General features: G+C 44.6%; 1 protein-coding gene and 1 long non-coding RNA gene across 2 annotated transcripts; one reads left to right on the top strand and one right to left on the bottom strand.

The window, feature by feature from the left end:
• Positions 1-575: 575 nt before the first annotated feature.
• LOC122646608 lies at positions 576-15,846 on the bottom strand. The gene is made up of 3 exons (XR_006330657.1): positions 15,834-15,846; positions 7,326-7,330; positions 576-1,317 (listed from the first exon to the last, which is right to left on the bottom strand). It is a non-coding gene; the product is annotated as an uncharacterized LOC122646608 (long non-coding RNA).
• A 5,176-nt stretch (positions 15,847-21,022) lies between these two features.
• Positions 21,023-22,260, top strand: LOC122646298 (trihelix transcription factor GT-3b-like). Its single transcript, XM_043839832.1, has 2 exons — positions 21,023-21,457; positions 21,601-22,260. Exons 1-2 carry the CDS (start codon positions 21,140-21,142, stop codon positions 22,195-22,197), a joined length of 915 nt encoding a protein of 304 aa, XP_043695767.1. The 5' UTR covers positions 21,023-21,139; the 3' UTR covers positions 22,198-22,260.
• Positions 22,261-24,457: the final 2,197 nt, after the last annotated feature.

The following is a 24,457-nucleotide window of genomic DNA, read 5'->3' as shown; positions in this document are numbered from 1 at the left end:
GAAACCTGCGAGTGGCCTATTAAGCCCACGAGCCTTGTCTGAAGTTCTCTGTAACCTAGGAAAAAGCAAATCATAATGATTTTCACCTCCATTCCCAAGCATATTTTCATGTCTTGCAATGGATGCATCAAAATCATTCTTATCAACATATCTTTTTTCTCGCCAGCACCACCATAAGCAAAGCGCGCATCTGGAGAACTACTACGCCAAAAGACAATGGATCCTGCAAGGAAAGAAGTGCACATTCACAGAGAGGGCATAGAGGGTTTGGAGTACTTCACGATCGGACATGATAGCTATCCGATCTCCTTCCTTGCTTTAGTATTGCTTAGAAGTAATATTGGATCTATAATCCATCGATGTGATGGTCCCATTTGTTTCTCTTTGTGATGATAAATAACCTACTTAACTCAGTGGTTAGAGTATTGCTTTCATACGGCGGGAGTCATTGGTTCAAATCCAATAGTAGGTATAACTTATTAGATATCGGAGTCAGCGATATCTAAAAAGTTTTTCTACCCAACCTTTTTATTGATTTTTTATCTTTTCCATCCTCCTACCCTTCGTATTCCATTTAATTCTTTTTTTTTTTTTGTTGTTGCGCTAGAATCACTTGATTTTATTTAATCGACAAAATATAGGTATATAAACAGAACTTCTTTTAATTATTCGAACGCACCAAGTAGTTACGAAATTATATTGATAGCCTCTACTCACGTCCTAGCCCGTCTGAGAGCTAAATTCGTCTCAATTGCTTGTCTCTTTCCTTCAGCTCTACTCAAGTTAGCTTCAACCATTTCAAGAGTTCGCTGAGCTTTTTGCGGATCAATCTCACGACCTCTTTTTGCATCATTTACTAAAATGGTGATCTCATTATTGCCTATTCTAGCAAAACCACCCATCAGAGCCATCATTAACCATTGATCCTTAAGGCGTATTCGGAAAACACCTATATCTACTGCTGTGGCAATGGGGGCATGATTGGGTAATACGCCAATTTGGTCACTATTAGTAGATAAAATAATTTCTTTCACTTCTGAATCCCACACAATTCGATTAGGAGTCAGTACACAAAGATTTAAGGTCATTTCTTCAAATTGCTCTCCACTTCTAAGTTTATAGCCTTCGCGGTAGCTTCATCGATGTTACCAACCAAATAAAAGGCCTGCTCAGGAAGACCATCTAATTCGCCAAAAAGGATCAGTTGAAAACCTATAATTGTTTCTGCTAGACCAACATATTTCCATGGAGAACCGGTAAATACTTCTGCTACGAAGAAGGGTTGTGATAAGAAACGTTCAATTTTTTGAGCTCTTGCTACGGTTAAATGATCTTCTTCAGATAATTCGTCCAACCCAAGGATAACTATAATGTCTTGAAGCTCTTTGTAACGTCTCTCTCAGCGGCCAATCCTCTTTGCTTGCACCATCAACAGCAAGAAGGCGACTCCCATCAAGCCTATCCATAAGCCTGTTCCTAAGAAATAGGGGATCCGTTACAGTGAACAGGTTAATTGAGCATGTCAAATTGTCAACATGCCATAAACAAATAAAGGACCAAAGTACCCTCATCTCCTTTTTGACCTTTTAAAACCACAATAAAGAGTGACCCACTACTGCTTAGAAAAATGAACATTTTACATTTTCTTTTTTTTTTTTACAATTTTTTGTTCTCTGCTTCTTCATCTTCTTCATCTTTCTCCAGCACACACCCTTGCCCCACCGCCCTCCCCCCGCCCACCCACCCCTTTTCCATCCCTGCAATCCCACTCAACCATTTAAAATTATGTTAGCAGCTATTTAAAATTAAGTTTTAATATTTTTTATCGCTGAACCGGATTCAGGGTTTTCTTCATGATTTTCAATTTCTGGCGTCCGATGTCGGGTTCATGTCTGAAGGAACGTGTTTCGGTCTTTCTTTCAGCTTTGCAAGAAAAAAAAAAAAGGGTTTCTGAACTCTTTATTTTTTTTATAGAGTTACTATTTTTCTTTTATAAAAGATATAATGTCGTTTCTGTTCTGATTCATGGTAGGGTTGAAAGTGAATGGAGAACATTTGGAACGAATCAAAAGCTTAAATGAGTCAAGGGCATAGGGTTAGGGAGTGGAGGAAAATGTTTTGAGGCTGATTGGATTCTTGTAATGTCGTTTCTGAAATGATCAACCCAGTAACCAACTTTCCATGAACCGCTATAGGGTTTTCACGATTCCTGTTTCTGACGCCAGAATCATGGTCGCCGGATCATGGTTATCACTCGCCGGGATAGGGTGTAGACGAAGAAGATGAAGAAACAGAGAATACAAATTTGAAAAAAAAAAAATAAAAAAATGTAAAATGTTCATTTTTTCTAAGCATTAGTGGGTCTCACTCTATTGTGATTTGAAAAGGAAAAACACAAAAAACAGAGATAAGGGTATTTTAATACTTTACAGATTTATGATCTACTGACATCATCTGTTAATCTGTTCGCTTTATCAAAATGGGTATTCTATCAGTCTCAGGGGTTATGTACGTAAGATTTTAAAAATCTTAAGGGCAGCATGACAGGTCAACAAACTTCAGAGGATGTACAAGATGTTTACTCTTCTGTTTTGGTTTTTTATGAGTGTAAATTGATTTTCAGACTAGGGTTCCTATACAAGTGAGATTCTTCTTTCTCTGTCACATGTACTCTCAAATGCAGGAGTCGCTGTTGATCCGGATAAAATTCAAACCATGATAAGTTGGCCAAAACCCCAATCTATTAAAGCATTGCGTGGATTTTTGGGGCTTACAGGCTACTACAAAAATTCATACAGAATTTTGGGAAGATCATTGCACCAAGCTGAAAAATGATTCTTTCAAATGGAGTCCTTTGGCTGAAGACGCATTACCAATTCCCTAGTCAAGTTTGGGAAGATACAAGCATGGATTTTATTGATGGGTTATCTTAGAAAATTATCACCTCAATTTACCTGTCCGTCAATTTTCTCAATTCCATCTAATAGAGGGAGGTGGATCCCACCTGGGCAATGTGTTCGAGCAGGGGGTAGGGTGGTCATTTCCACCTCCTATTAGATTGAATTGAGGAAATTGACGGACAGGTAAATTGAGGGGTTGATAATGTTTTTCGTCTACATGGTATGCCCAAATCCATCGTATGCGACAGGGATCTGGGTTTTACTAGTTTGTTTTGGAAGGAATTATTTCGACTAAATGGTACAAATTTCAATTTTAATTAGTTCTGCCTACCATCCTCAAATGGATGGACAAACTGAAATCGTCAATCAGACCTTGGAGATGTATCTTCGGTGTTTCACTAGTGAGCAACCCAAAAAATGGGTCAAGTGGCTGGCTTGGGCCGAGTATTGTTACAACACCAGTTGGCATTCCACGATTGGGAAGACACTCTTTGAGGTGATATATGGCCGACAACCTCCATCTCTCTTATCTTACATTCCTGGTACTGCAAAGGTTGTTGTTGTTGAGGAAGAATTGATTGAAAGGGATATTGTTTTTAAGGTAGTTTGTGAGAAGATTAAAGAGGCACAAGGGAGAATGAAGCGGGAAGAGCTGAAGTTTATCTTGTTATTAGTTTGAATAAGTTCACCGTGTTGTTATCAGTTGGAATGACTTCCTATTATTTAGGAGTATTGATAGAAGTTGTTATTTACCTTTCACATGTTCAACAACTAGAATGGGTCAAAAAGTATTGTTGAGATAAGATCTTTTGTTTGGGTTTATCTTCCTATTTTATAGTTTGTACCGCTACAATATTTAGTATTTAATAAACAAATGTAGCAGGGAACAGGGCACGTTGAATTTTACCCAAACACTTGCTGTTATTTGGAGGTTGGGATTGCCTCGAAAATCCTGTTTTGTTTCAGTTACTTCCTACTCTCTGTACTCTTCGTCTCTCTAAATCAAATCGCAACGGCAAAGATAGGGAAACGTTTGGTGAGTATACCATCCACACTTTCATCTTTTCTTGTCAAATCGAATTTTTAGGTCTCAACTTATAGAGAGAAGAAGAGAATCAGAACAATCGTTAGCACTAAAGTTTTAAAACTCTGGAATCAATCAAAGAAGATTTAGATCCGAATTGGTTTAGGAATTGAGAATCTAAGCTATTTTATGATGAAAATTGAATCGATATAGGAATCGAAAATTTAAGTTGGATTATAAAGACAAGGGAAAATATCATCCTCTCCCCTCTAAGTTTTCGTAATATCAATCTAATTCCCAAGTTTTAAAAAATGATAATGCCCACCCTATTTTTTAAAGATTCTATCAACCGTGCCCTACGTGACTACCGGTGTTAAAACAGCATTCAAAAGACGATATTACCCTTATCTCTTCTTTCTATTTCTTTCTTCTTTCGTCTTCTTCTTCTTCCGCCAGCACCACCATCATCGCCACCATTGCCGCCTCCAATCCTCTTCCACCGCCAGCACCACTGCCAGCACCACCACCGAATGCAAATCCTACACGGTTACAGGCCTCAGTGGCTCACTCTTCTCCCTCTGTAAGAGGCTAACTATCGAATCTCTATGTAAATATTGTGTATAAAAATGCTGTACAGAGAGACACGGCCCCCTTGTTTGTTGTTCGCCCTTTATTCTTCTTGAATCGAATCAGAAGCCCAGAGACATCCATAGATTCGCTAGCTAGCTCATTACAGGTGAAAGAGGAAGGGAGAAAGAGAGAAAAAAAGACGAAGCATGGAAACCCATCTCCTGGAGATCAACTTGATCTCTGCTCAGGGCCTCAAGCCATGAGATCGTTTCAGAAGGGGAGAAAGAAGAAGTCAATCTCAGATTTCTAGTGTCGATGGTGTCTGGTTTCAAGGCCTTCACTGCTCCACCTCACGTGGAGGTGGAACACCTATCACTTTTCACACAAATACAGCTTAAAATCCTAATAAAATGCTTTCTCTTTCCTGAAACAATACGATTAATAAAGAATAGAGAGAGAGAGTGAGTGTTGACAACAAGGAGACCAAAATGGCAACCACCTTCGCCTCCAAGCCCTAAAATCCTCCACTTGCCCAGAAGAGAACCTCTGAGACTATTAGTTGGAGATGGAGATGGGGTTGTGGTTAGAATTCCCCTTTTGAGACTCCCTGCGCTCGTAAACGGCGTTCCGATTGAACCAATCGAGTTCTTCTTCTTTGAGTATCTGAAAGGATTCCGTCGGAAAGTCAGGTGGAGCCTCCTCCGGAGGATTTGGTTTATCCGGCGGCGAATGATGATCAACGACTAAACTTTCGCATGTGATTTTCTGGTCACCACCGCAAACAAACGTTTCGAGATCAACCTGCGGCATCCGACATACACAAAAAAAAAAAAAACAGAGAAATGGGTATTGAGAATTAAGACTAGAGTGGAAGAGAAGCAGATATTTAAAAGGACAGAGAAGGAAAAAAACAAAGAGAAGGAAAAAAACAATCTTCTGCTACTGCTTCTTCTGTCGCACCTTCTCTTTCTTCTTCATCTTCTTACTTTTACCCTCCGTTCGGGAGTTATCCGCAGATGGATTATTTCAACACCACCGGCACCACCGACGCCACCGACACCAAAACCGCAGGCGAGAGCAATCGAACAAGAGCAGGGAGGAACAGTCCAATTCTTGCGATAATTCGTGTGCAGACTCCGGTGATTATTCCGACGCTGAATCTATCTTCGGCTTTGTCTACGGTCGACCTCATCGACGGTTTTGCAAGAATGGAAATGGGGTTTTGGGATTGGAGGGGTAAAAATGAAATTAAAATAGATTAAGGGTAATTTGGGGTTTTAGGTAAATTGGACCTGTCCATGTTGATTTTTAACGATTAAGGTATAGTTGATAGAATCTTTATAAAGTAAGGGATGGAATTATCGTTTTTCAAAATTTAGGTACTAGATTGATATTAAGGAAACTTAAAGGAGAGGGGGATGATATTTTCCTTTAAGACAACGATTAAGAATCTAGCCGATCCGATTTCGATTCAAGAAACAACAAGTACGAGCTGTGGAAATTGGAATCGATGAGCCAATTTCAATCCGAATCGACCGATTCCAATTGCCGATTTTTAAAATAATGGTTGGCACTTGGCATTTTCCCTTACGTTTCCTCAAGAGTCCTACCAATTCGGTAGAAAAGACAACCCCGACATCTTCCACATTGTGTTTTCTTGTGAAACGTGAAAATCCCACCTCAATCTTTCTCTATTTCTCACCCTTTTATTCCCATCCTACTAGAACCCCGTTAAACAAGCATGGCCTTAGTGGTTCGGTTCAAAGCACTTCCTCAAACATTTGAATCAAGGATTGAATGCCCCTTCAATCTCAATCTGAGAACACGAATTCAAGGATTAAGAATGCGAGTCCCATCCATATGAGAAGGATTAGATGACAATGCTCAAATCCCCTCATCCCATGGAATCAAAATTTGGATTGGAATCAGAGGAATCAGTTCGAATTGAAATGAATAGGAGCTGATTCTGATTTTATACCAACTCCATACAACAAAAAATAGATTGATTAAAAAAAACGTAAGAAAATTCCACAAAAACACAGTAAAGTAAAGAAAACCCATTGTTTTGCTGCCAAAGTGCAAATTTCTTGGCACAAAAAACTCCAAACATCTAAGATTTGAAGAGATCTATCTTTCCATCTAGGGTGTCAAAAAAGTCCGGCCATCTTGACCTAGTCTTAAGGGTGTCAAAATGGAATCGAAACCGATTGTCGGAATAGGAACCGATCCTTTATGACCAAACTGAACCGCACCATATAACGAATGATGCGATTATGATTTCCTAGGTTCTATTACCGGTTTTGTTCGATTCAAAACCGAAAAACCGTTGATTAACCGAATAGAAACCAGGTAGAAAACCGAGATTAGGAATATTCTTATTTGTTTAAGGATGGGTTTAAGCACTCTAAAATATTAAGACTCCTAATTGTTGAGATTTTTTTGAATATCAGTTTGAGTGCCAAATTTATGAAGCAACGTGATGAACCCAAATTCACACCAACCAATTAGAGGTCGCCACATGGCATGGCCCAGAAAAGTGGGCCAAGAAAGAGCCAGTGAAGGACCAACTGCAGAAGCCGACCACCAACACCCACGGGCGCGAACCCCCTTGGGTATGCCACCCTTGGGCGCCAACCCCCCTTGGGGTGTGGACCTCCTTGGGCGCCAACCCCCTTGGGCGACAACTCCCTCGGGCATATCATCCCCGACCATAGTCTCCCTCGAACACGGCAGCAACCACCGCCATCAACAAGACACAAACCGCATCACCAAGGACTCTAGGCCACCGCCTATCAAGTCACGTAGTCTGAACGGACTCATGTACCAGGAACCTCATCTACCACGTAGATAAGTCAATCCACCAAGGATACCAAGTCTATCATGACACTACGTCTCTCAGGAAGACGATTGCCAAGTCTATCGTGACACCACGTCTCACGGGAAGACAACCAGTCAAGGACGAATCCTGCTAGTCAGGGACTCTATCGCCTACGAGGGACACTCTACATCAACTGGGACTCTCCATACCGCCATGCTCTACTATAAAAGGCAAGGTACACAGCCCCATCAGAGGACATGAAAACTCATCTTGAATACTACTATTCATCTGTTTGCTCAGAGAGATCTAACTTAGGCATCAGAGAGTCCTAGGTCGGAGCCACACCGGTTCTCCTTTGTCACCTAGGGTCTTTTGCAGGTTATGGCACTTGAAGGACCGCTAAGCGATTTCTTGACGCAACAGATTGGCACCGTCTGTGGGAACGACGCTAGCCATCACCTTTACTAGCCAGTTTCCATATCTGTTCAACCATGGCACCGCGAGGCAAGAAGACCGCTCTCCACCAACAATGCCCCAAGGGAGGGGAATGGATCACCTCCTCCAAAGAGCTCACGTCGCAGAGCCAATGACCAGGACCATGTCTATCTGGAGAGGGAGATCCCAGACGATGATCAAGTTGCGGTAGTCGAACCCAACAACGAAGTGATGGTGGAGGTAGTACCTGACCCCAATGCCCCAACAACTATGGGTTAGATCAATGACTTACAACGACAGATCCTCAAGGATCAACGACTCTTCCGTGACTACCTGAGACAGCGTGCAACATCACACCGTCCCAGGACGAACCCTCGACGGGAACAGAGCCCCAGGAGGTCCCCTCCCAGGGGTGACAGATCAGAGAGGCACACCAGGCAGCGGGGAGAGCCTTCCCAACCTAGGGGGAGATCGGCGGATCCTCCAGTGCGGTTGAATCAGGGGAGAACACCATCACACCGATCTGTAGTACCTAACCCAGAAGGGTCCATCCGGAGGTCGGTGTTTGATGGTCGACTAGGAGGAAGTCATGTACCAGGGCAAAGCCGGACTTATCGTGAAGCAAGCCCCTCGCGGTCAAGATAAGATTCGTCACGACGTGACCCTTCACCCTCTCACCAATAGTTGAGACGTGAAGGGACTTCCAGGAGAGGATGCGAACGAGCTCGCAGCGCACGACCAGTCAGACGTGAAGGACAAACACGGGATGAAGAGCTAGATAAGAGACTCCGAGAGTTGGACGAGAAGCTTGAAGGGTTGAAGAAGCAGACCAAGGGTGAGACACACTCAATCCCTGGACAACACCCCTTCTCAGAAGAGATCATGTCAGCCTCACTCCCATCCAGGTTCAGGCTACCCACCTTTGAACTCTACAGTGGTACCACCGACCTTAATGACCACATCAACTATTTCAATGGCATGATGACGCTATATGGTGGATCGGACGTGGTATCCTGTCGAGCATTCCCTACATCCCTCAAAGGTGCAGCGACCTCATGGTTTGCAGAGCTATGTGAACAATTTGTGACCCGCTTCCAGAGCAGCGTCAAGCAAAAGAAGACCACGGTCAATCTACTGAACGTGATACAAAACCCTGGGGAGTCCCTCAGGGAGTATGTTAGCAGGTTCACCAAGGAGTCCTTAGAAGTCAGAGACCTAGACGATCAGACCCAACATGCTGCCTTGGTGGGAGGCATCTGAGACATGGAGTTGATCAAGGACCTGGCACGTCATGAGGCCAGGACTATGAAGGAGCTCCTGGAACGATGCAACGAGTTCGCCAACATGGCCGAAATAGTACAAGCTCGGAAGAAGGCAATTGAAGCCAAGCCATAGGACAACAAGAGGTCAGCACCAGATGACTGTAAAGAGAGTACGAGGTCGAGGACTGAACGTCAACAAGAGAAGGGTAATCGCCCATTAGAAAGAGGTGACCGTCGCCCAGAGAGCAGTGAGAGAGTAGACAGTCCAGAGTTCACACGGTTGAACACCACCAGGTCCCAAATCCTTATGCAGATCCAAGATCGTGACCTAATTCGATGGCCACGACCCATGCTAGCAGGACCTGAGAAGCGCAATCCTAACAAGTACTGTCTCTTCCACAAGGACTACGGGCATGACACAAAGGAATGTTACCAACTGAAGAGGGAAATAGAAGGCCTTGTGAGAGCAGGGAGTTTGAACAAGTACGTGAAGGGGAGACGTGACGGCCTTTTGGGCCAAGGAGATCGAGGACGTGACCGAGAAAGAGAACCAAGGAGGGAAGAAAGAAGAGCAAACCAAGATAGGGAGAGAGACCACACTGACGAAAGAAGAGATGCGCTAGAGCCCAGCGGCACCAAGGGAGCCCTCATCCTCACCATACTTGGAGGATCGTGGCAAGAATCAACCACGAAGGCTAAACTCAATGCCAGGTTCGTGGGAGTAGTAGAGAAGCCAAGCAAGATGGCAAAGATCGAGACGGTGATCTCCTTCTCGGATGATGACTTGGAAGGTGTGAGCTTTCCAAATGAGGATGCCCTGGTAGTACAGGTGGAGATAGCCAATCGACCCATGCATAGGGTGCTGATAGATACAGGGGCGTCCGTGGATGTACTCTCACTGAAAGCCTACCACAAGTTCAGATTCAGAGACGATCAACTCAAGCCAGAGCCCACCTACCTCAATGGATTCTCAGGTGCCACAGCCTCCATCAGAGGTACCATAGAGCTGCCCGACACCTTTGGAGAGCACCCTCAACAAGTGACCATCATGGTAAACTTCATGGTCGTCAGGTCCGTGGTGTCGTTCAATGGCCTCCTAGGACGACCTTCCCTGATAGCCCTTAGAGGTGTGGTGTCTCCACTCCACCTGAAGATGAAGTTCCCCATTGACAACGGAGTGGAGGAAGTTTGAGGTGATAAGAAGAAGGCCAGAGACTGCAATGCCACCTTCGTGAAGAAGAACAATGGCAACACACAGGGGATGATACTATGCATAGAGAACCTAGTCAGTGACCAGAGAGATGAACTGATAGAAAAGAGAGGAAGATCGGTGGAGGACCTCATCCCCTGGCCACTCAGCAAAGACGACCCTTCCAAGGTCGTACAGGTTGGCTCATTATTGAGCGATGAGTAGAAAGAAGAACTGGGGTACCTCCTCCAGACTAACATAGATGTTTTTGCATGGTCAACTGCAGACATGCCAAGCATACCCAGATCCATAGCAGAGCACAGATTGCATGTAGACCCAACCAAGAAGCCTGTCTAGCAGAAGAGAAGAAATTTTACCCTTGATCGATAGACAGCCATCAAGGAAGAGGTCGAGAAGTTGAGCCGCGCAGGGTTCATCATAGAAGAGAAGTTCCCTACCTGGCTCGCGAACGTGGTCATGGTACCCTAGCCTAATTGGAAGTAGAGAATGTACGTTGACTACACTGACTTGAACAAGGTGTGCCCAAAAGATGAGTACCTACTACCCAGGATCGATCTACAGATTGACGCCACCGCCAGACATGAGATGCTGAGTTTCATGGATGCCTATTCTGGCTACAATTAGATCCTCATGCATGAGGATGACGAGTCTTACACCGCCTTCCGAACGAACAAGGAGAACTACTGTTATCATGTCATGCCGTTCGGATTGAAGAATGTAGGGGCCACCTACCAAAGGATGGTCAACAGGATGTTCAAGAAATAGATTGGGCGCAACATGGAGGTGTACGTAGATGACATGCTCGTGAAAGCATCCAAGCCCACCAACACCTGACCCACCTGGAAGAAGTGTTCGCCATGCTGAGAAGGAACCAGATGAAGCTAAACCCTGCGAAGTGCGCCTTCGAGGTAACGTCAGGAAAATTCTTGGGGTTCATGGTCTCAGTACAAGGAATAGAAGCCAACCCATCCAAGATCAACGCCATCCAAGATATGGCACCACCTCGGACAGTCAGAGAAATATAAAGATTGAATGGAAGGATCGCTGCCCTTTCAAGGTTCGTGTCACAGTCGGGAGACAAGTGTCTGCCATTCTTCAAGACGTTGAAGAACCTCCGAAGTCCCAAAGACTTTGCATGGACAGAGGAGTGCCAGAAGGCGTTTGAAGAATTGAAAGTATACCTCGAGAATCCACCATTGCTTGGGCGCCCAAAACCGAACGAAGAGTTGCAGATCTACTTGGCTGCGACACCAGTCGCAGTGAGCGCCGTGCTACTAAAAGAAGAGGGTAAGATACAGAGACCCATCTATTATGTTAGCCATGTCTTAATTGATGTAGAGACCAGGTACACAAGGATTGAGAAGGTAGCATACGCACTAGTGATCGCGACTAAGAAGCTCAGACCTTACTTCCAAGCCCATACCATTACAGTCCTTACCAACCCACCATTGAAGAAGGTACTGCACAAGCCAGACATCTCCGGATGGTTGATCGCCTGGGCTGTTGAACTGAGCGAGCACGACATCAGGTACCAACCTAGGATGGCCATTAAAGGCCAAGCCTTAGCGGACTTCGTCATCGAATGCACCCTACCTGAGACTGAGGTAGAAGCAGAGGAACCAGAGGACCAGGACTGAGAATCATGGGAGATGTTCGTGGATGGTTTGAGCAACGCCACAGGAAGCGGAGCTGGTTTCATACTCACCAGCCCTGAAGGATTTCAAATCCAGTATGCTCTATGATTCGCTTTTCTAGTGTCCAACAATGAAGCAGAGTACGAGGCACTACTCGTTGGACTCCAGGTCGCCAAAGCCATTCAAGTCACACACCTATCCATCCAGAGTGACTCCCAGCTGGTAGTGAATCAGGTGAATGGAGAATACGAAGCAAAAGTTGATCGAATGGCATCATACCTAGCACGTGCTCGAGAGCTGATTGGGGAGTTCATGAAGTTTGAGTTGGTCCGGGTTCCCAGGATTGAGAATGCCACTGCCGACACACTGTCCAGGCTAGCCAATGATGAACTCAGAAACCTGGCCAGTGCAGTGTATGTGGAAATATTGCATGAACCAACATACTAAGAGAAGCAAGTCAATGAAATCGAAGAAGGGCATAGCTGGATGGACCCTATACTCAACTACCTACAAAACGACGTCTTACCAGAAGACAAGGTCGAAGTAAGGAAGATAAGGATGAGAGCTGCAAAGTACACCATCCTGGACGGAGTACTGTACAAGAGGGGGGCCATAGCCCTGGCAGAGGTACATGAGGGGATCTATGGAAGCCACATGGGAGGATGAAATCTAGCCTACAAAATCCTCCGACAAGGACTCTACTGGCCGAGAATGCAAGAAGAAGCAGTGCAATACATCAAGGCTTACGAGCAATGTCAATTGTTCGCCCCAGTACCCCATTTACCCGCCACCAAACTGACATCGATCCTCAATCCTATTCCTTTTGCCATGTGGAGGGTAGACATCTTGGGGGACTTCATAGCAGCGTCAGGAAACCGCAAATACTTGGTGGTCGCCATAGACTACTTCACCAAGTGGGTAAAGGCCAAGCCATTGGCTAAAATCACAGAGAATGAAATGGAGAAGTTCATCCGTGATGACATCATCTACAGGTTCGGTGTGCCAAAGATCATAGTCTCAGACAATGGGAAGCAGTTCAATAACCCAAAGTTCAGAGCCCTCTGTCAGAGCTACAACATTGACTATCGGCCTGTTTCGGTAGCTTACCTACAGGCCAATGGTCAGGTAGAGGTCACCAACAGAACCCTACTGGATGGAATAAAGAAAAGACTGGAAGGAGCCAAAGGGGAGTGGGTTGATGAACTACTTAATGTCCTGTGGGCATACCGAACCACAGTAAGGACACCCACAGGAGAAAGCCCATTCCGCCTGGCATATGGCACAGAGGCACTGGCACCGGTAGAGGTCCTCGCCATGTCCCACAAAGTACTGCACTTCAATGAAAGGACATACACAGATGGACTGCGAGCAAACTTGGACTTCCTGGATGAGGTACAAGAGAAGGCACTACTGAGAAAGGTGGCATACCAACAGCGCACAGCCAAATACTACAATGCCAAGGTACGAGAACGACTATTCCACCAGGGGGACCTAGTCCTAAGGAGGGCAAGTGCATCGCAGCCACGGAAGGAAGGGAAGCTATCAGCAAACTGGGAAGGACCTTACATAGTTTCCAAGCAAATAAGTCCAGGGACATACCGCTTGAAAACTCTGGGGGGCAAGAAGGTAAACCGTATCTGGAACTCAGAACACCTGAAGAAGTACTACCAGTAGCAGCACCACCAACAGTAACAGTAAAGTAGTAGCGGTAGGGGTAACAGTAGTAGTAGCAGTAGCAGTAGTAGTAGAAGGCATCACTGTTTCAAGAATAATTTGAAATTTTATTGAAGTAAAAAGTTGGTTTCGAAAATACTAGTCTTCTACTACTTAATCGAATCACTGCAGCCGCACCAAGGCGTTATACCACTAAGGCTCGTTAGCCACCAAGGTCCGTTGACCACCAAGGCGTTACGCCACCAAGGAGTTATGCCACTAAGGCCCGTTGGCCACCAAGGTCTGTTGATCACTAAGGCGTTATGCCTCCAAGGCGTTATGCCACCAAGGTCCGTTGACCATCAAGGCGTTATGCCACCAAGGCCCATTGGCCACCAAGGTCCGTTGGCCACCCATAGACCGCCAAGATGTAACACCACTAGGGACTACAGACCATCGGGGGTTGCAAAAGCAAGAGAACTATCAAAGCAACAAGGATTACATGCACATCGAAGAAGGTAAAAAGTTAAGTACATACAATCCAAAAGAGATCACAATCCACAGTTCAAGATCCAAAAAGTTCAACATCCAAGAACACCTATAACTCAAGGGGCATCTGATGGAGGAGCGACATCCGACCCAGCGGGGGACATCATATCGGCCTAGATTGGACAGGCAACACTCCCCTCTGGCAAGACCTCACCCTCCTCCTTCGCCACAGCACCGTCCTCAGGAGAAGCACGAACCACAGCAGCAGTCATGGGCAAAAGCGTGGTGACCTCTGGGAACCCTAAGAAATCATAGTCGGGGGTCTTCTCTAGAACGCGGACCGCCAAGTCTCGAATGCCTGCATCATATATCTCCTGGTTGTACTTATAGAAGTACACAACGATCTCAGGAGACTACTGATAAGCTGCCACTGCTCGCTCCCCGGCCTCAGATACCTCAACCTCATAACTCCGCTCAAAGCGCGAAGCTCCTTCTCCAGGGAACGAACTCTAGATGAGCTCTCAGCTGCCACAGCAGACGCCACCCTGAGCTCCTCAGCCCTACTCCTCTCACGTGCCATGACCTCCTCCCAGGCGACCTTATGCCCCTGAATCTCCTTCTCCAAGCCCTGTAACTTGCAGTTCAGCTGGATCTCTTGGAAGGCATGACTCTCCAGGCAAAGCACTGTCTCCGTGACACGATGTTGGACCTGCAATCAACATAGCCACAAAGAATCATCCCAAGTATAGGAAAAGCAACAACATGAAAGGCAAAAGGGTGAGAAGCACAACTCACAAAAGCCATGTCTTGGTAAAGGGTCTGTGTCAGGAAGGCGTCGCTAAACCCCTGCAAGATTGAACGCTCGTTGGGAAGCCTCCCCATATCTAGCCACTCTCGGCATACACCGTAACTGGTCAACGTCGCTCCCTCCTGAAGATTCCAAGGTAGCACCAAAGGGGAGGAGGTTGGCAGATCAGCAACAGTGTCAGCAGAAGAAGAGACCACCCCTTTGCCTCTAGAAGGGGGTGGAGCAGAGGATCCAAGAGTAGCGACCGTAGGAGACGACCGTGGAAGGATAACCCGCGGTCTAGTCCTCACCGAACCAGGGGGTCAGGGCCTCCCTTCCGCTTGGTCCCAGCGACCCCGGAAGGAGAAGAAGTAGGAACTGGAGGATCAACAGCAGAGGAACCATCCCTAGGTGGAGCCGTCTGAGTACATCTCTTTTGCAGGTTAGAGCGAAAGACACTAAGATCCGGTCGTATGTCCACTGAACAACAACATCCAATCAAGAACACAAGACAAGTTAGACAGCGGGTACACAGAAGAAAAGTATATGAGCAAATATCAAAGAAGTCAAATATCTTACCAGGACTCAACTTCGAAATGCATAAGAAGGCCTCGGAATCCAACTGATGGACGTTGAATGGGTCGCATCCCTGACATCGCTGGAGGGAGTCGCACTTAAAGTCACTCAACTCAAGAGGGAGGTTCACCCCCCCTGACATCAATGACCTCCCAAGCAGATCGCAGTGCACATCAGGGGATCATGGCAAAAAAGAAGCGGTCTCTCCAATACTTCACCAAGGTTGTGATCCCCACCAAAGGATCGAACACGGTGAGTGACCCCCTAAGGAGACAATGGGCGAAGTGGTAACACCCCCCTTCCCCCTTCTTCAACACATAGAAGTAAGAGAATAGGGGGACGGTGGCAGCATGCCCCATCCGGGTGAAGAACACATAGAAACCCAGAATGACACGCCAAGAGTTGGGCAACACCTGCCCAGGAGTGAGACCCCAGTGCTCCAACACCAACTCCACAAAATGGGAGATAGGGAAACGAAGACCAAGGGCGAAGAAAATACGGTAAAGGTAGACCTCATCTGCTTGATGGGAGTAAGCACGGTCATTAGGACCAGGGACGCGAAGCACGACCTCAGAGGGTATATGATACTCCCGACAAAGTGATGCCAAGTCTGAAGAAGTCAAGATGCTAGGAATGTTAGCCAACTTGCTCCTACAGTCACCGACTGAAGTAGAGGCTCTAGAAGCCTTATGACCCCTATTAGGGGCGGAGCCTCCAGAAACCTCCTCCTCCCCATCACTGGCAGCAGGGGAAGGTAGAAAAGAAGAAGTATCTGCGGGGGATGACGACCCCGAAGAAGACTCCTCAGCAGATCCAACAACGACCGTAGTCGGATCAGAGTCGTCCGATGATGACATAGAAAAACAATGAAGCAAACTAACTACTTACTCAGAATGACGACCTCCCAAGATCAAACAACTGATGAGAAGAGAGGGATGACAACCTGCAACCACCAATGCAGAACCAATTAAAAAGAAAAAAAAAAAAAAAGAGAGAGAAGAAAAGAGAAGAAGAGAAAGAAATGAACATACCAGGCACGGTCGAACATGGGCGCGGATCAGGCGCGGCCGAGTAGGCGTCGACCAAAGCGTGAACATCGAACAAGCTCAGGCACTGATCGCTTGGGCGCGGATCGCTGGGTGCGGATCGCTTGGGAGCAGATCGTTGGGTGCCGACCCTTGGGTGCGGATTGCTAGGGTGCAGATCGCTTGGGCGCGAATCAAGCTAGGGCATCGATCGATGCTTAGGCGCAGACTGCTCGGGCGAGAATCAGGTGGACGTGGACTCGGGTGTGGATTGAAGCTCTGGCACAGCTGCGGATCCCCAACGTGGTGAAGCACAAGAGTGGTCGGGCACAGGCATGAACAAAGCTTGGCCGCGAACACAAAAGGGCTCAAGCCCAAGTCAACAACCAAGAGAATAGAAGCACAAGGCAAAAGCCAAGCGCCGAGCCATGCATGCCATGAAGCAAACCAAGTCCAGAGGCAAGACTAGAAGAGTCAAGCAAGAAAGTGGAAGACATTACTCTCCATGGTGACCCAAGAACAAACACATGGGGGGCACAATGAATAGTGACAAAACTCAAAGCTAAGCAAAAGTGGAAGATGTAAAAAGCAAAGAGTGCAAAAGTAAGAGAGAGAGGAAGAGAAATGGAAAAGGAAGAAGTGAAAAGGGAGAATGAGACAAGAGCATATATCTACAAAAAGAAGAAAAAATAAAATGGGAGAGGAGAGGTTTGAACCCACAACCTCTCCCTCACTAAGTAATTCATAGGCACATCCTCAGAGAAGAGATTATTTGCAGGGAACCCCCTAATTGGTACAAGTATGCAAATGATACTCTCTTGAGCACTCCATTCCAAGAGAGTGGGGGGCAAATGATGAATCCAAATTCACACCAACCAATCAGAGGTTGCCACGTGGCACGGCCAGAAAAGTAGGCCAAGACAGAGCTAGTGGAGGACCGACCATAGAAGCCGACCACCTAAGCAAAAGTGGAAGATGTAAAAAGCAAAGAGTGCAAAAGAGAGAGAGAGAGGAAGAGAAATGGAAAAGGAAGAAGTGAAAAGGGAGAGAGAGAGAAGAGAAATGGGAAGAGAATGGAAAAGGAGAGAAGGGAAGTGAAAAGGGAGAATGAGACAAGAGCATATATCTACAAAAAGAAGAAAAAATAAAATGGGAGAGGAGAGGTTTGAACCCACAACCTCTCCCTCACTAAGTAATTCATAGGCACATCCTCAGAGAAGAGATTATTTGTAGGGAACCCCCTAATTGGTACAAGTATGCAAATGATACTCTCTTGAGCACTCCATTCCAAGAGAGTGGGGGGCAAATGATGAATCCAAATTCACACCAACCAATCAGAGGTTGCCACATGGCACGGCCAGAAAAGTAGGCCAAGACAGAGCTAGTGGAGGACCGACCATAGAAGCCGACCACCAACACCCACGGGCGCGAACCCCCTTGGGTACGCCACCCCTGGGCTCCAAGCCCCCTTGGGGCATGGACCTCCTTGGGCGACAACTCCCTCTGGCATATCATCCCCGAGCACAGTCTCCCTCGAACACGGCAGCAACCACCGCCATCAACAAGACACAAACCTCATCACCAAGGACTCTAGGCCACCGCCTATCAAGTCACGTAGTCTGAACGGACTCATGTACCAGGGACCTCATCTACCACGTAGATAGGTCAATCCACCAAGGACACCAAGTCTATCATGACACTACGTCTCTCACGAAGACGATTGCCAAGTCTATCATGACACCACGTCTCACGGGAAGACAACCAGTCAAGGACGAGCCCTGCTACTCAGGGACTCTATCGCCTACGAGGGACACTCTACATCAACTGGGACTCTCCACACCGCCATGCTCTGCTATAAAAGGCAAGGTACACAGGCCCATCAGGGGACATGAAAACTCATATTGAATACTACTATTCATCTATTTGCTCAGAGAGATCTAACTTAGGCATTGGAGAGTCCTAGGCCGGAACCACACCGGTTCTCCTTTGTCACCCAGGGTCTTTTGCAGGTTACGACACTCAAAGGACAGCTGAGCGATTTCTTGATGCAACACGACGGAAGGGTTTAGTACTAGCATGTCTTAGTGGACTTTGTTAATGAATTGAGTGGGGTATGGATTGATGATGCATCCTCAGGTTGGTTTCCCTTGCAGTACTTTGTGGCCTTGAGCAATAACTTAAAATTATCATTGCAACTAACATGTCTAAGTGAACTTTGCCTAGAGTTAGATGTGTATGAAACAATATAATTTCTCCCACATAACAAGGATATGGAAAATAAAATTAAAGGGTACAAAGGTGATAGAAACCGCTAAAACCACACCGCATATAAAACGATTTTGATTTTGGGTGATTCTTATCTGGTGCGGTTTTGATTTCTACCTTGCAAAATGTGCACCGAACCCAAACCACACTGTATAATCAAAACTGCACCTTTTGACATCCTTACTTGGCCCTAACTTATATATATATATATATATATATATACATATAATATATTAATATAATACATTAATATATATTTTTTTGATGAAATAAAAAAAGGTGCAATAAAACATAACCGAAAGATTAAAATACCTATCATCAGATAAAAGTAGCGATATACTAGTATGGTTTGCCAGGTTGTGTGCTGGTTGTATCAAAGTTCTAGATTGCTTAATAATATTTACAAACTCAAAAGATTCCAACATAGTACTAATGTCTAACAAAATATGACATAGTTCCCACGACCAAGGATGGATTTCCTGACTTGTGACCAATTCTTCATGTCCTCACAATCCGTCCAGATATCTAGCTTCATGCAGCCCAGTGAAAGTGCCATTTGGACTCCCTCTTTGAGTCCTTGGAGCTCGGTTTCCTGTGGTGATCCTGCAGTACCATAATTCATAGATGAAGCATATAGTTCATGGTTGTAAAAAATAGCAAAACCCCAACCTCCAGCTTTTGTAGTATGGTTGTAACTTCCATCTGAAATCAGGAGAATGGGGTCTGTTGGGTTGCTGTGTAGGAAGAAGTCAAGTGGAAGTGGAACTTGGTTAGGTGGTCCTGAGTGTCCTGAGCCGTGTAAGTTGAGCCCTCCAAAGTACTAAGTAGATGAATTTTTGAGACCCATTTCATGATAATGTTGATGAGAGAAGTTGGATTGGATTTGTGATGTTCGAAGAGGACTCGGTTCCTGTTTTGCCATAGAAAATACAAAGTGATACTTGCAATACACAAAACTCGATCACCATCACTCTTGGTTATAGCAGGACTCCCAATTAGATTCGAAAGGGCTTCTTTAACCGAATTACCTTGTAGGATCTCAGTTCGAATGTCCAGTGGTCCTGCAAACCAAATTCTTTTTGCAATAGCACAAGAGAAGAAGATATGCCATGGAGATTCATTTGCTTCATTACAAATGGGGCAAGAAAAGGAATGGAGTTTCAAACAGTGAAGTTTATATCCCTTGTTGCTAACCCATCACGAAGGACTTTCCACAAGAAAAGTTTGAATTTAGGGTGGAGGTGTAATTTCCATAGTCTAGTCCAAAGTGGATCCATTTGCCTTGTTATAGATGAGGCATTGGCAAAGTAACCAGCAACATGTTTAGTGGTGAAACACCCAGATTTCGATAAGAGACAGATGAGGCGGTCTTCTAGTGGTGTTTGAGCAAGAGGGATTGAAAGGATAGACTGGCTGATGGGCCTAGGAAATAAGGATTGAATTAAGGGGGCATTCCAGGTACGATCAGTGAGAAGTTCACTCACGGTTGAAAAATGGATGTTTGGGGAGGGTAGGATTCTATTTTGGAGCTTATCAGGTATCCAAGGGTCTGTCCAAATGTTCACCTTTTGTCTAGTCCCGATGCTGCAACGGATAATTACATTAATATATTATAATATTATATAATACATCAAAAAAGTGGGCTGAGGCTTTGTTAAGTGGGTTGTGATGCCATAATGGACTTTGTTAATTTCACATTTCAATAGATCATCAGGGCCAATCAGGGCTGGGCCGGGCTTGGGAAAAATGTTCCAGGGTCGGGCTGGGTTGAGAGTATACTTGACTCTGATAGGGTCGGGCTGGGCTTGGGTTTAGGTTAAGGCTCCTAGGTTTGGGTTAGGGTAAAGGCCAAACCCGGCCCATTGACACCCCTATTTCCATCCAATTCCATCTTCGTTCATTTGACCGATTCGAGCCAATACTAATTAGAACTGATGGGGGTTGATTTGATGCCCGATTCCAAGTTACAAACCTTGCTCTTAGGTCTCCCCTCTCTCTTTTGCTTCTCTCCACACAAAGAACCACGTCACCGGTTAAAATCTCGAATACCAATTGATTGAACCGGTTAAATTGACTGGGACTGATTCTGATTAAAGGTAAACCGAGTTAAGATGTGTGTTGCCGATTTCCGTAGGTCCAACCGATCCATCGAGAAAACCTTGAACCACTTGGATTGGGTCTGCCAGGTGTCTTAGGTATAAGAAGTCCAAAAAGCCGCACAAAAAGTCAATGGCTTTATAGTAATAAAAAGCCAACTATAATGGTATTTATTCAATAAAATCCCCCATATTCCCACACTTTCCAACGGGATTAGAGAGATGAAAACCGAAACTTACTTTGTCTTCTCGAAGGCGGAAATATCCACGAAGTGGCCGAAAAGCAAGAAATCTCAGTCATTTGAAACAGTGACAGCTGAAGAAAGCTCAAACCGTTCAAGCTTTCTCAAAACCCTAACCCTAGAGAGAGAAAGAGACACAGAGAGAGAAGGAAGATGATGGGAAGCGGAGAGAACGAAGGCTTAGGTCGGATGAATATGATCTCATCTTTGCCGCTGCAAGTGCAACCATCCACCAGCGAGATGCAATCGACGAGCGTTTCACTCAAGAAGGACGATAGAGTTCCTCAGTGGAGCCATCAAGAGACGAAAGATTTCATCGCGATCAGAGCCGAATTAGAGAGGGATTTCACTGTTACGAAGCGAAACAAGACGCTGTGGGAGAGCGTTGCAGTAAAGATGAAGAAGAGAGGCTACAGAAGAAGCCCTGATCAGTGCAAGTGCAAGTGGAAGAATCTCGTTAATCGATACAAGGTGATTCCTAATCTGATCATTTCTTGAAAAACACAGATCGAAATTTGCCCCTTTTTTTTTTGGGCTTGATTTTTTGGGTTGAAAAAAATTGCCTTTTTCTTTTTTTTTTTGGCCTGATTGTTTGGGGTTAATTTTTTTTGCAGGGGAAAGAGACATCTGATCCAGAGAATGGACGGCAATGTCCGTTCTTTGAGGAGCTACATGCGGTTTTCATTGAAAGGGAGAAGAATATGCAGAGATTATTGTTGGAATCAGAGGTTGGGAATGTGCAGGCGAAGAAAAAGGTGAAGAAGCTGAGTGGGGGAGATCGATCTTCTGATGATTTCTCAGAGGATGATGAAGAGGATGAAGATGAAAGCGAAGAAGAGCGACTCACGAGGAGTGGAAACCGCCGGAAGAGGAAAGCTGATAAGGAGAAGCATCAGCAGCAGCCGAGGACGGAGAGATCAGTGAGGATTAATGGTGGGAGCATTCAGGAGATGTTGCAAGAATTCTTTAATCAGCAGCAGAGGATGGAGATGCAGTGGAGGGAGACAATGGAGAGGAGGGCTCAAGAGAGGAGGTTGTTAGAGCAAGAGTGGAGGAATTCTATGGAGAAGCTTGAGAGAGAGAGGTTGATGATGGAGCAGGCTTGGAGAGAGAGGGAGGAACAGAGGAGGATGAGGGAAGAGAGAAGAGTAGAGGAGAAAGATGCCCTTTTAACCTCTCTGTTGAACAAGCTTCTTAATGAAAATCTCTGAGAGATTAGAGAGAGGGTCAGTCAGAAAGTTCTGCTTCAGCTTTGGTACTGTAATTGTATGAATATAAAAATGTATTCATTTGGGTTGATAGGTAAAGGTACACAGAAAAGAAGAAGAGATGAAAATATTGCATCTTTAGGAAAGGAGGAGACAAGAGAAAAGCAGAGGAGAAATGGCCTTTGAACCTCTTTGTTGAACAACCTCCTTAATAAAGCTATCATCACTGAGATATGGGTTGTATACATTGAACAATGTATTATATAGGTATAGATATACAGAAAACAGATTAGAATTTTTTTTATTAATTAGGAAGATGAAAAGGATTTGTTTGCTCTGATAGAAACTGATGTAAATTGGAAGTTTTTGTGGGTTAGTGCTTTGCAAGTATAACTTTAAGGCCTCTAGTTTTATGCAAAAAATTTGTCTCGGACTATTGGATTTGGATTAGATCCAGCTCTGGTATTTTCTTGATAAGATGTGTAAATTCTTCTAAAATTGTTAGTCCAATGGAAAGACCATAGTTTATTAAGCTGTGGGGGTTGTTGTAATTTGAAAATCTAATTCTGTTGACTCATATATAAAGAATATTGGTCAGATGTTGAGCCACTATGGTTATCTGTTAATATTTCATAAATTTTGTGTGAACTCGTTTTTTAGGGGATGGCATAAGTTTCCATGAAGCCGTTGATGTTTGTTACCTTGAAATATAGAAGGATAAGGGAGGGGAGAAGAGCTCCAATTATTTTAGCTCGGGTACTCTATCCCCATTTTTTCTCATGTACTCTTCTGCTATGTCTTCTTAGGATTGCCACTCTCTTGTTGCACATATTAGAAAGCTAGAGTTTTGCATAGAGCTTAGGGAATCTCTAAGGCATGGTCTAAAGCTTTCTCTCTTTCAGTTATGCATAGCTTGTAGAAGCTAGATCAATGACAGTATTTGTAGAAAATTGTTTACTCTTTCTAGGAAAATTTTGTTTCAATTGCTGTCTACTTTTAGATAAAACTTGATAGAGTTTAAGATTTAAGATGGGACATACTTGAAAAGAAGTCATATAATAGCGTAGAGAGATGGACTAAAGGGTAGGCTGGAATTGTGTGTTGGGGTGGGGGGGGGGGGGGTGAGGAGGAGATGAAACAGATAGGGAGTGCTGGAATTTGAGGGTTATTGTAGAGAGAAAGGGAGGAAAAAATAGAGAAAATTAGACAGCTCTAATGCTGTGTTTGGTATGCATTCTAGGTTGATTTTGCATTTTAGGCGATAAAAAGAATTGGTAGTCCTGTATCCCTAGGAAGAAAAGATTTATGGGAAAAAGATTGGTACACTGCCTCTATACAGATTCTTTTATACCAAAAAGAAATAGAAGTCATGTATCTCCCATTATCTATTTATAAATTATGAAATCTCAGACTAAGTTTGGTATGTATTCCTATTACGAGAATGTGTATTTTCATTCTACGAACATAAAATGCATTCCTAATTGAGAATGAAATTTGTTTTTTGGATACATGTTTAGTCAAAATGAATTCTTGATTTTAGACTGCTCAGACATTTCATCGAACAGGAGTTGATCGTATTTAGACTTTAATCGTAGCCAACCAACGTTGAGGCCACAGACAAATGTAGCAAAATAAGAGCTTGAAGAACAATGACCTCTACTTTGACATTTCGGAAGTGGACTCTCAGGGTGAAAATGATTTTGATTCAACTAATAACATCGAATTGCCTAATGCAGAAACCACGGCCAAAAGCTTGGGTTGAGATGAAAAATTTTCTGGTCTTCACTTCAACTCGTGGTTGTGCAATACTATGATGACAAACTTAGAATACATTGGGTTAGGGTATCGGACTGTGGAATGGATTCAAAGCGCATGCCAGGATGGAGTTCATTCTTTGACACATTTCAGGAAGGGATGTAAATGGATCGGATTCGATTCTAATAGTGCTATATCCACATCCGCATCCGATTAGCTTTCGGATGGATTTGAATAGTGCTAAACAGATACGGACGCAAATATGGATCGAATGCTTTATCCTTTTACAAGTAAATATAGCTTTTCGGATAACTATAGCCCATCCGTATCTGCATCCGTTTAGCTTTCGGACGGAATCAGATATTGCTAAACGGATACGGACATGGATACGGAAACGGATTTCGGCTATTCATTTACTCCCCTAATTCCGGTTTTTGAAAACAAAAATGTATACTAAACAGTGTTTTTGACATTTCAGAACGTGTTTTAGATTCAGAATGCATTCCAA

Source organism: Telopea speciosissima, chromosome 11, assembly GCF_018873765.1.
Source record: "Telopea speciosissima isolate NSW1024214 ecotype Mountain lineage chromosome 11, Tspe_v1, whole genome shotgun sequence".
In the NCBI taxonomy this organism is placed as follows: domain Eukaryota; kingdom Viridiplantae; phylum Streptophyta; class Magnoliopsida; order Proteales; family Proteaceae; genus Telopea; species Telopea speciosissima.
The sequence above is the reverse complement of the archived record's forward strand: the minus strand, read 5'-3'. Positions and strand labels throughout refer to the sequence as shown.